The 12,429-nt window shown below is 44.7% G+C and overlaps 1 protein-coding gene across 4 annotated transcripts in view; it reads right to left on the bottom strand.

The window, feature by feature from the left end:
• The window catches only part of agap3 (ArfGAP with GTPase domain, ankyrin repeat and PH domain 3), a 108,997-nt gene that overhangs the window by 57,290 nt on the left and 39,278 nt on the right, over positions 1-12,429 (bottom strand). For 3 of the 4 annotated variants that reach the window (XM_031865250.1, XM_031865252.1, XM_031865251.1), the window contains exons 2-3: positions 3,141-3,199; positions 558-645 (exon numbers count right to left, since the gene is read on the bottom strand). In XM_031865250.1, the coding sequence (XP_031721110.1) occupies positions 558-645; positions 3,141-3,199 (147 nt within the window). Of the gene's footprint in view, positions 1-557; positions 646-3,140; positions 3,200-8,952; positions 12,424-12,429 lie in introns of those variants that run through there. The other variant, XM_031865249.1, reaches the window with a different exon arrangement.

Genomic DNA, 12,429 nt, shown 5'->3' with positions numbered 1-12,429 from the left:
TACTGGAAATGTTATGCTTCGTCATTATCTCACCAATCTCAGTGGAGGAGGAGAAAGCTAATTTATAAAAATGAACCCAGCCAACTATCAGTTTTGGCATCCGGAAGCTTCATTTCATCCAACACACAACATTTGAATACAAACTAATTAGAAGATCACTCTCACAAGGCACCGTGCTCCATGTAAGTATCCTAATACACACATCCTAATATGGTTATCCGTCTGCACCAAGTGGCAATCAGTGCCAACATGCTCGACTTTCTTCCCGTGTAAAACCAAAGAAAACTAATTTACCAGCTGGCGGGTTTCTGTATAATTTCATTAATCAAATGATTTTAGAAGACATCAGAATGTCATCAATCTAATAACAAGGCTTCTCTTAATTTATGAGAGGCAAACAAAAGGTGTTCACTCGTCAGCGGCCACGTATTTTATATGACAAAATAAATTAGAACATGAAAGCCGCAGTAAACACGCTGCATTAATCTGAATCTTTGTGGTTTCCTGACACGTTCACAATCGCCTCCTGACCTGCACCTCCAACAGCAGACTCTTACCTTCGGGAGACTCCTCCTGCACATATGTGCCCGTCAAGTACCGGTGGACCAAAGCAGACTTCCCACTGGACAGATTTCCCACAATGCCCTGCAAGGCCAAGAGCAAAATACTGTGATTATCGCTGACAGGCATAACATGACAGGTACAAACCAGAAGCATAGGTAGACTTGAGGGGTAATAGTGACCTGACAAAAAAAAAAAAAAAAAGAAGTCTCAGCACAAGGTCATCTCACTTTGTGTTTCTGTAGCTTTCCACCTCGCTCAGCGACTCTATCCGCTGAGTAAGGCCATGAGACGTTGTTACAAGCTCCAGAAATACGAGGTTAGTGGACCTTGTGTGTGTTTATAACAGTTCCTGTTAACAGAAGCATCACCATTAGAGCCCAGCTGGTAAATCTAATGTCGACATATTAGTTCAGTGCTCAGTGAAAAATCAAGTATCACAATATTTTTGACCAAATACCTCGATATCAGTGTTGCAACAATATTGTGAGACGATAAGATTTTTGATAAATAATTCTCAGTAATGTGGATTTGAAGACTAAGTGGATAAAGGCAAATAATAGCACAGTCTGGTAAGTTCAGAAAATGATACAAGTTCACTGTAATGCCGGCTTCAAAACCAGGAAAAGAACGCACATAATGCCATTTTACAATAACAAATATTCAACACGACATCTAGTCTCATATCACAATGTCAATATAAAACCTATATTTTGCGCAGCCCTGTATTGGTTTGTATCCAATAGATTTATGTTGATGTTTATGTCAGAGTCCAAGTAACAAGAAATGGCATCTGCCTCAGAACTGTAGTATTGGTTGGACTATAATTACCAAACACAAAACCGAAAGGTGAATCAATGTCCACCGTGACGGACCGCTTCTCTGTAAGTCGATTTTAATGATTTAAACAAAACATGTTTGTATGGTATGCTAAGAAAACAATGGGAAGTAATAGAAAGTACATTTGGTTTGCAGTCAAGGAACAAAACCTAGAAAACCACTATTTGGTTCTTTACGCAGGCTGCAAGAGGTTGAAACATTTTGAGGATAGCCCTCTAACATACGACGGTGTGGTTGCAATCTTTCCCCTACTTCCTCTCCCTGGTGTCTAGACCAGACCTAGCTACAACGCCTTCAGGGTGATGCATGGCAGAGGGTGGGCTGATGATGCCAGCGTGTCTGGGAAGAACAAAGGCTGCAACATGCCTCATCTCCTCCTCCTCCTCCTCCTCCTCATCTACCTCCTCTACCCACCATCGCCCTCTTCTTCTTTAGATCATTAGTGGGTGTTAGAGTCAGGTATGGTTCTAATTATAGGGAAGTTTGAGGCTCAAGAGAAAAGATCGGTTTAAGGCCTTTCCCAGCCTTCCCCCTGTATAATTGAAGTATAAATATACCATGTGGTGCCCCAGCAGAATAAACTATGAATAAGCTTTAAGTTAGCAAATGTTGCAGGCTGTGTGCGGTGAAAGCAATGAGTCAACAACAACCGACTTTGAATGTACCACCGAACCAGTGTTCCTGTTTTAACTGTTGGGCTTTGTGACCTGCTGATGTGACCTGCTTTGTAAAAAATTAAATAAATAAAAAGCACTATTCAAGTAGAAAACTTTCATTCTTCTTTGTAGACGATTGGGTTTGATCTGGGAATATTTTAAGAGAGTGGATCTAATGATCAAAAGAGGGCAATAAAGTAAGGTCTGACCACAGTTTAGTTGCCATCGTAAAAACTACAATGCCAGCTCACAGCTGGAGCAGATGTTTTAGAGCTCATCTCAGCCTATCATCATTTCACACTTCCCCGTCATTATTATGATGGCACCAAAAAGAAGAAACAGATTACGCCACCATATTAAAAAGCTTCTGAGCCCAACTTCTTTTCATTACGACCTTGTCACTAAACAGCATTTCTTTGAATAGAATGATCGCTTTTCTTTGAATCACTTCATTCACTCTTTCCAAGTCTGTTGAACAAAAACCAATGTGCTGATTAACACCTGAGCAACCTTAAAGGAACAGGGACGCATTTGAAGTGTTTGAAGCCGAAGCCCCCCCCCCCCCACCACCTCTCTTTCATTCCATTGAAGTTTTCTCTTTTTGGGGGGCAAACAATGAATTCCCCAAACACGGAAATATTATATCAACTGTCAGAATGGCGGAGTGCAGTTTCTAAAGGCTGCTAGTCTTCATGAGTGGAAAGCACTAAATCATGTGAGGATGTTAGTTGTTCATTTGGCAGTGGCTGCGTGTGTGCGCTTCACTGGCGGGTGGGATCAGACCCAGGATGTGTCACCAGTCTAGCCCAAAACTGTCACTCATTTTGCATCCTGCTGCAAGCCACCCGGCGTCTCCATGCCAACGCATCTCATTAAAAAAAATAAATAAAAAAATCACCCAGTTACGCGCCAGGGAAAAAGTCCAGCCAATTTCTTGACTGTTTCCAGCTCGTGTGAAATGCTAAACCAGTAATACACGGGCAGAACATGCTTTCCCATTGACATTTAAAAACGATCGGCAAGACGAAACCCTCGGAGGACGAACAGACAGAGGGACCGTTAGAAATATGAAAAGTTACTCACCACTTTCAGCTCCGGCACTGACCGACTCAATGTCCATTCCTGGCTGTTGACGAAAGAGTCTAAAAGGAAAAAAGAGACGAAAAAGGAATGAAGTCAAGCAGCATTGAAAGGCAAGCCATCTGTTTGAACCCAATTTGACCTACAGATAATATGGTATTGACAGTATTTCCCATTGGACGATGGTGAAGTGCTTTACAGCTGCAGTTTATAGTCTGTAGTGTGTGCAACGACTCTTATGATGGATTCAGCCGTCGTATGGATATAAATGATCATATCTACAGTCTGGTCAGGTATTTAGGACACTTTGACGTACTGGGGGATCGATTTTTGTGAGATTTTTCAAATGTCTTGTTCAGCTAAATTTTACCAATTCTTTTCCTCATCATCTTTTATTTCCTGCACACAGAAACTCCACAGTTCACCAGTGGGATCGTGTCAAACCGTCATGGAGTTCACTGAAGCTCTATCGAGCCATGCTGCACCAAGCTGAGCGAAGTTAAAAGGGTCAAAAGGTTAGCTGAAGATACAGCCTTTCAAACCGGCAAACTTTCAACCTTTATTTGAGTCATACACTCCAGACGAAGCTAATTTTTTGTCTTCATATTTTTCACTGCACTTTAGTCCCGAGGGATTCAAACAATATGATCAGAAAACAAAGAATTTAACACATTAGAGCTGCAGCAAATGATCGATCAACAGATAGTTTTACTGGTTTCACCTAGTGGGTATTGGACATCTTTGACATTTAATAAGCCAAGTTTGGCATCTTTCATCATTTTCTTTTTTTGTATCAATATAATGATAAATCAAGAAAGTAATGAGCAGATTAATCACAAACAAAACTAATTGCAGATCTTTTTTTATGTATTTACAACTTATCAAACACACAACTGCCAGGAAGGAATTGTGAAACACCTGAAATACAGTATGTACAATGTATGCAGTTCAATAAAAGCTTTCAACACAGTGCCATCACTGAACAGGGTTTAGCTAATCCATTCCAAAAGACAGCCATTATCAGGCTTGAGTCAACTTGTTTGGTGTCTCAGTGACATTTGGAGACTTCGACTGGATAATCGCACAAGCAGTGGGAAAGAGCACCGTGACGAACAATGCAAACCCTCAGAGCTGGAAACACAAACGACAGCTCCACAAGCGGTGCCTGTTTCCCACAGAGATGGAGTACACAACTGTGTGTAATAACAACTATTAGAACAAAGACCATCATCCTGTTTTGGATCATGGCTTTCTCACAATCTGAACCCCCCCCCCCCCCAAAGAAGAACATGCAATCTCCGATATGGGAGAGTAGACTCCCTGTCTCCAGACAACAAGGTGTGTAATACCAGGTGAACCCCACACACTCCCTCCTCATGTCGAAACCATAACAATTAAAGTGCTCACACACTAAATGGGGAGCCACCACAACAGCGAGCCTGTTTGTTGCAGCGCTGATGGTTTCCATCTGTGCCCGAGGCGATAAAAGAATGACAGCATAAACAGTAAGGTAAGCACTGTCGCTATAAGACGCGGTTTGTAGTTCCTCTCCATAATTGATGCTAAAAGCCTGAATGACTCATAACTGAGCAGACCTGAGCCAAACATTCCTTTACCTACTACAATTAGTACCCCCCCCCCACACTCAAATGTTTACTTATTTCTATGATCCACTTACAAAGAGCGTCACGCTGCTCTTGTTGTGGGAGAGGAGAGAAGTTCCTCTTCAACAGAAGGGCCTTTCACCAAGCATTGTGTGGAGCACGCCTCCTGCTAAGCCCTCTCTCTCAGTGTGGGTTTGACGTGTCTGAACACGAGCGAAGACACCCATCGGATCCAGTTTCAGGTCTGAGACTATATCGGATAAGGTTGCTAATTTTCCTGTACTTCCTTTCATTCTGTAGGGACCAATTATTTCCAGCTGCATTCACTGTACTGACTATGATGTTTTTTTTTATTTATATCATGTTATTTTTCACGTAATTTAGGTTTTTTTTAAACAGTCACAACTAGCAATTCGACAAACATCATAGTTACAGTCTTTAGCACCTAGTGATGAAAAACGCAACATTGACAAATAGTCAATGAATAGAGAATTAAACAGACACTAAAGAGAGTAGAATAAAAAATAATAAATAAACGGGAAAAAGGCCTCCGGATGCACAGATGTTTTTCCTGATTTGCCCGGTTCACGTACTAAAACTTTCACAGAGGGACACATTCAAATAAAGACCAATCCTTTGATAACCATGCACGGAAATTAAGTGTCATCAAAGGCCAACACAGAAACGGAGTTGCTGGCCGCTGACAAGCGCTGCATTTCTGGAGCAGCACACTCCCTTATTATCGATCGTGACAACACCACTTATGCTCTCAGGGACGTAAAAGCACCAAACGAGAAGAAAGGAGGAGATAATGAGGAGCTTTTACACAAAATTGCACAGGACCTGACACTCGTGCATTACTCTTTTAAAAGAAATCATCTGGTACACCCCCTCTGGAGAACACCCCCTTTATAAACTGTAACACGGAAACGCACAACTTTTTCCATCCTTAGAGCAGATACAGTACAACTAGTTTGGTTCCATGCTAACAAAAAAAGAAAGAAAAAAGGCCTAATTGAATCCATGTGCTTGTGTTACGTCATTATTCAAACATGAGCATCCGTACACTAGCGTGTCCCAGAATGCCTATGGAAACAGAGAGCCCCTGCGTTTGTGATGCTCAGAGAGGACACCGGTGTCTTTGTCTCTGCGAGGGGGGGAAACTGCGTTGCCAGCTTGTTTGTTAGGTTTTTCACTTCACCGCTCATGTCTACTCAGATAAAAATGACCATTCTGTCCGAGTGTAGCGAAGCACAATCGCCACCCCTCCCACTTACTCCCATTTCATGAGAAAAGAAAATGCAACGCGAGCAAAAAAACCACATGCGTATGGTTGTCTGAGTGTGTGTGCATGTGCATGCATTTCTATGTGCAGGGAATCCAAAGTGGTTTTTGGAATGAGAGAGGACAACCTTGAGGTCGAAACTTCCACTCTGACCGACTTTCCAACCATGCTTTCCCACTATCATAAATTACAGAGTGAGAATTTAGCTAGCAATTAGCTTTTCTACTTTGCTTATGTGCCAACCTCATGGCCAACCAACATTCCCCAGTCTGACTACTTTCATCGTGCCTCTCTTGACGAAATGGTCCTGTATCGTCTTCTTGTTGTGTGCTGCCCTGTGGGGCCGTTTACACAGCAAACAACCCGGTCAGAAAATCTTATCTCGGTCCTTCTGAGTTCCCCAAACACCAACACTCTTCAGTGTATCAAATGGAAGTAAGTGACAAACACAATCAGCAGAGAACAAGGTAAAGATCTTCATGCCATGTCAGTCTGGATGGCCTGCCCTACTTAAGGCTCTTTAAGCTGAGCGCTGTCTGCCGACAGGCATTGATCACTTTCCTGAAAATAAATTGGACCTCCTGGTTCAAACAGGATTCTCATTTAACATGAGACTTGCAAATTGGGTTTGGAGACATCTTGCAGCACAATGCCCGGGTTGACTGACTCGATTAAGAGAAGGATGTGTCAGATTTATCTTTTTCTACCCAGAACAAACTGATCGACCCTGAACTGACAAAAACTGCATACAAAGTGAAGGAGGATCTACAAATTGCAACTCAAACTCAAACAAACTGTTTGCAGACTTGTTGGTGAAAAAGCTAACTGTTTCTAGAACAGCAGGATGCTGCTGACCTCCTCAACCACGGTCCCGACGAACAAAATGTACCCTGGCTGAGATTTGCGGTGGCAGATGCTCAAATACGAGCTATATTCAGTTATTAACAGATTTCCCTCCGCTCATGCTTTTCAATATCTCGCTTTCTCCATATTTCTCCTGCAGCAGGTGAGGGGGCATCGTCCCAGTGGTACCGTTTGTCCCGATTTCCTTGAATGTGTCTATTTGTCTCGAACATAATCACCTGCTGGGAGTCTGGCTCACCCACCCCTGCTGGTATAAGCAGATGCATCTTTTAAATCAATTGTCAATATGCAGATTTTAAAGCAGGCCGACAAATTCCAACCGCAAAGTTAAGTTGTAACAGGAAACATTGTTGGCAGGAATTCACAGGACGTGAATGAGACGGAGCGATGGAGACAAGCGAAGGGAATCCCATCCTCATTAATACATGTCTGATTCAAGATAAAAGAAAAATGGATGACAAACACGGGGGGATTCTCTTCAAATTGTCAATAAGGTCAAGTCAAGGCAAGTCAAAATAAATATGCATCAATGAGCACATTTCTCTGCAGAGACTTATTACAGAGTTCTATCTACAGTGCCAGTATTTCAACCTTCAACGAGATAAGTGCATTGCTGACCACCTACGCCGCATTGCCAGCCACCTGTCCTCCAACCCAAAGACCCCCAGAGAGCCCCCATCCCAGCACACGGTTCACTGATCACTCAAGCCTCCACGGCCTCGACAGAGTGGCTTTGTTCATCCACAGGTGGGGGTGGGGACGCAGCGCGCACACCTCAACACCCATCACCCTGAATCACCCTTCCCCCAAAACCTCACAAGATTTAGAAGTCATCATCAGGAAGCACTTGAACGGACCGCGTGTGTGTGCGCATGTGTGTGTGTGTTTTGTTTTGTGAGTGCCGGGCTTTGGCTTTCTGGATTTAATTTAGGAGCAAACACTTAGGCAGGTAGCAACAAGCGGCGAGGCCCGCCCAGAGCACCTAACTTCACTCAGTCTGATCGGCACACCTACATTCCTAATGCCTGACTTCAGCGACTCTGCTGTGGAGAAAATGGACAAATACCACTTGGCACTGCACCACGGGAACAGGTATTCTTGGTAACATGTCATGTGAGAAAACAAAGACACTGGGAGATCAACAAGGTCAACTCAGGACCCATTACGGGTGTTATGCTAGCATGAGAACGAAATGTCTGCTTTGCTGGTTCAAAGGTTGGCTTAATGAGAATAAATACAGGATATGCGCAACCCGGCATTAGAAGTCATTGAGTTGTCATGAACTAATTTGCATGAAGGTGTTAAATTGGATCTTGACCCAAAAAAACGTAGTGAATCACAGCTATTAATGCAGGTAGATGCAAATATTTGCCTCTCTCTCTGCCTGATCTTCCAGGCAACTGGACAAACGCACTCCACTTTCAGAGTTGTCTTTTAGAACAGTGCTTAAGGTCGTCTTCCTTCCCCCCCCCATCCCATCATTACAGCATGTAAGCCCTCTTAATTTAGCCCTGCTAGGCCGCCAAACAAATCCCCATTACAGCCACTAACTGTTTTAATGCTACCGTTTTAAGCTGCGTCTCTGGGAGGCCAAGAGACAGCTTTATGTCCTGTGTGTGGCCAACACAGAGACAGAACTGGGGCTGTGCTACACCACAGTTGCACCACTGCAAAACACGCCATTACACTGTGTTCTCATCAGTCACTGGTGATTTGAGTTTACCGTTTACTGTACTTACCTACTCATTTACTGAACTTCAACAATCTTATGTGAGGCCAATTAGTTGCTGCGTAAGTGCTCACACACAGGCAGTTCACAAACGAAAAACACTGGGGAAATAAAGCACCCGAAATAGAAATTCCAAAAGGACTCTGGAACCAGACGTTTTTTGAATGCCATCCAAACTCAGAATTCCCCATGTGTTATTCATTTGCCTGTCCCTCTAAAAGAAAAGTGCACTTCCTTCTCTCTTTTTGAGCTGAAACTTTCTGTAGAGTGGAGGAGGGGCTGCAAATTGAGAACTGAGCTGAGAAAGAAATTCAGCAATCTTGCAGGTCTTACCTTGACCTTTGTGGGAGTCAATGCCTGCCGGAGTCTCTATGGAGACTGGCTGTGACTTATTATTCCCTTCCAGGGGATATTGGCCGGTTTCTTTGCTCAGGGACTGCTGGGTTTCACATTTGCCACTGCACGGCTGCTCTTTCCTCCTGAAACGGTTGGCTATGAGCTGCCACAGGCTTGGTTCTTCTTGAACTGGTTTGGAGGAGAGTTTTGCTGGACAGAGGGGTACCTCCATTACCTTGACCTTTCCCCTGCTGTGGTAATGAATGTACTCCATGGCCCCATCCTCAGTCTGCTCACTGGAAGTTGGAAGCATTCTTCCCGTGAGGTACGAGAAAGGCCGTGGAGGCATTGTTGTCTCCTCAGCAGTACTTTTAGTCCTAGAATTCTCCTTTAATTCCCTTTCAGGTCCTAAAGCAACTTTGTCCCGGGGCAGAGTCCTCCTGATTCGCAGGCTGAGGCTCCTTCTTAAGGAGCTCAGTGTACTCTTTGGCGCTTCAGATTTACTGGATTTGGGAGACGATTTTGCATCTATGTCACTATCGTCTTTGCTCTTCTCTTGAGATGCTTTGCCAAAAAGCCTCCAACGGAAGCCCCCTTTGAGAAGGCCTCCGTCGCTGCCTGTGCGGCTGTAGCTCCTCTGGCTGTCTATCTCATCATCAGAGCCCCTCTTTCTGAGCTCCAGTACCGTCATACTGACAGGCCTGGGCTTCCAGTTCCTCTGGCGGACCCTGGGGATCACCTCTCCGGGGGCCGAAGTTCGCTGAGCCACAACGATATTGAGGCCATCCACAGCCCTCAACTCAGCCTTCCTGGTCCTGTTCTGCTGGTTGTTTTCCAATATGCCTGCCCTCTGGAAGGGCTGCTGGGTCCGGGTCTCCGGCACTACTGGGCCTGGGCCTGCCAGCATGCACACGCTCCTGGGCCTCCGCAGACGCCTTTCTTGTTCGAGTTGACAATCTCTTTGCTGCTTGACCGAGTCGCCATACATGCTCACCGTTCTCATACCCAGCGGGGCTTCACCCTGCCGCGACCTTCGCAACACGGCCCGGGGCAGAGAGCTGTGTCCCACAACAGCGCCATGTTCCCCCAAGACGAGCCCTTTAGCGTGGACGGTGACAGGTCGTAGTGTTGAGCTCTGAATGTGTTGCTCCTTGGCTGACTCTGCCACGTCTCTGCCTTGCTGTGAAAAGTTACCTGAGTACCTGTAAGGCTGTTTCAAAAACCTGTCCGTCTTCATTTTTCCCTCCAGCTCCTCCAACTCCTCCTCATTCTCCTCCACAACTACCTCCTCTCTTTGCCTCCCAGCTCTACCTGAGCAGCTCAGGGAGGGCCACCTGTCAAGCTCGTGCCGTGCCCTGCCCGGCCTGGGGCTGTTCTCCATTGGCACCATGCTAATTATCTCTCCTCCCGGCTGGCAATTCTCAACCAGGTTGTGGGCGACCTGGCCCGTTCCCAGCTCCGACACCGCCGCATATTCCTGTGCTTTGTTCAGGATTACAGAGATGTGGTAAACAGTTTTCCCCTGTTGGCCAATAGCTGTACTCCTTGATGTCACATCCACGGTCCCACTGCTAAGGAAGAGCATGGCACTTCACTCAAAACTGATTCACTCACACATCCTCATTCACAAGCGTGTCGTACTAGCCAGTGCTCACATTTTGAGCTGCTGAGATTCAGCTCATGAAGTCCTTCATTTGAAGACCAAATTCCTGTGCCGGGCATAATCCTTCACCTTTGACATGGCAAAAAAAAACTTCAAAGTTAGAGCAAAGCCTCGTTGCCACCTGCATCCTCTGGCTCCTTTACTCACTCAGGCATTTAGATGGTAGCTGCTCTCTCCCCACACATTGTTCTACTTGTCTTGCACAGGCAGATGAACAAAAGAAAAACTGGTTATCCCACCGCTTGTTTTGCAACAAAGTCAAATCTGTGATAGTTGCAACTCAAGGAAAATGAATCACCCTTCCTCTTTGGCAAGTTACGAACTGAGAGCAATCCTTGTTGTTGGCGGTGCAGACAAACCCCTTAATCTCTGAGCTCTTGCCATGCAGAGCATGAGGGAGTGTGTCTCTGTTTGAACTTTCAGCTGCCTTCCAACCCCCGGGACACATGGAAAACAAGGAACGGATCCCACAGGCTTTAAACACGCCCTCCTGATTTCTCCATGGCTGCTAGTGGCCCCCGGAGACACACACACAGACAAAAGTGAACACGAGATTGAGAGAAGACTGAGCTGATTACACGCCGATGTTATCAACAAAGACTACCTGTCATGAATGGACACTGTGTGTCTTCTCAAAACACAGAGAAGGGGGGAAGAAGAATAGAGCTAACCAAGTTCTTTGGTAATTTATCCACATTTTAGAGACAGCCACGTCGTACTAAAATAAAAGGGTCTAGTATAGCTGCACTACTTGTACAGAGTTTGGTCATATCTTTGAGAGGGAAAAACTTACACAACCTGCCTCTCACTACAGGGCCTAAAAAAACAAAACTGCAAACCTAACCTGTGTTCGTAACATGAAGTATCCACACTGCTACACACCACGCTTCCAGTGGCTCCCACTACACAGCCCACATACAGTGGGAGAGCTCAAGTTTAATGGACCAAACAGCCAGCACAATTGTCCGTCTTTTCCATTTCCTCTTTTTCCACTGGTGTTGAGCTCCACGACGCTTTGGTGAACAGAAATGGGGACATCAAATACGGGGCCGTGGACGATATAAAGAGCTTCATCTGAATCAAGCCAGATTTCACCTGCTCGACTGTGCAGCACTCTAGTTACAGCGAGGTTTGGGGCTGGAACACTGCCCCTTTGTGGTCAGAGAGAGAAAAATGTAGGACACAGAAAACTAGAAAATGTTCGCCTGAGGTTACATTGATATCAATTTAGTTAAAACTGGCCTCGACAACAGAACTACCACCCTCTAAAATTGGATTTAATATTGAAACGTCTCATTAGAGCATTTGCTATATTAAATATAACACAGGTGCATGATCATTGAGCAAGTATTGCTTATGAGGGAGTAAACCTAGAACGAAATGACTGCCAATTGCGTCACTGTGGGAAATCATGACTGCGTCACTGTGGGAAATCCAGTCCAACTATGAAGCAGGAAGCTGCAGTCCAAGTGTCACAGCAGCACTTGATTTAAAAACTTATTTCTGTCATTAAAAAAAACTCTTAAAGCCCTTGAATGGCAGAAAAACACATTTAAAAATGACATTACTTTAAGCTCATCTGCATCAAGGCCTTTGCCATTTCATACTATTTACAGTACATGCGTGTACTAATATTTCAACAAGTGTTTCTTGTTGCATTTCTTTCCCTTTGTGTTCTTATCAGCAGACTGAGTGGCACTAGAATGAAAACAATTGCAACTATTTAAGGTATTGTTCCAGGGCACCCAGTGCCACATACTGTATACACACACACACACACACACACACACACACACACACACACACACACA

This window comes from Anarrhichthys ocellatus, unplaced genomic scaffold, assembly GCF_004355925.1.
Source record: "Anarrhichthys ocellatus isolate YVR2014 unplaced genomic scaffold, GSC_Weel_1.0 scaffold32, whole genome shotgun sequence".
NCBI classification, from domain to species: Eukaryota; Metazoa; Chordata; class Actinopteri; order Perciformes; family Anarhichadidae; genus Anarrhichthys; species Anarrhichthys ocellatus.
The sequence above is the reverse complement of the archived record's forward strand: the minus strand, read 5'-3'. Positions and strand labels throughout refer to the sequence as shown.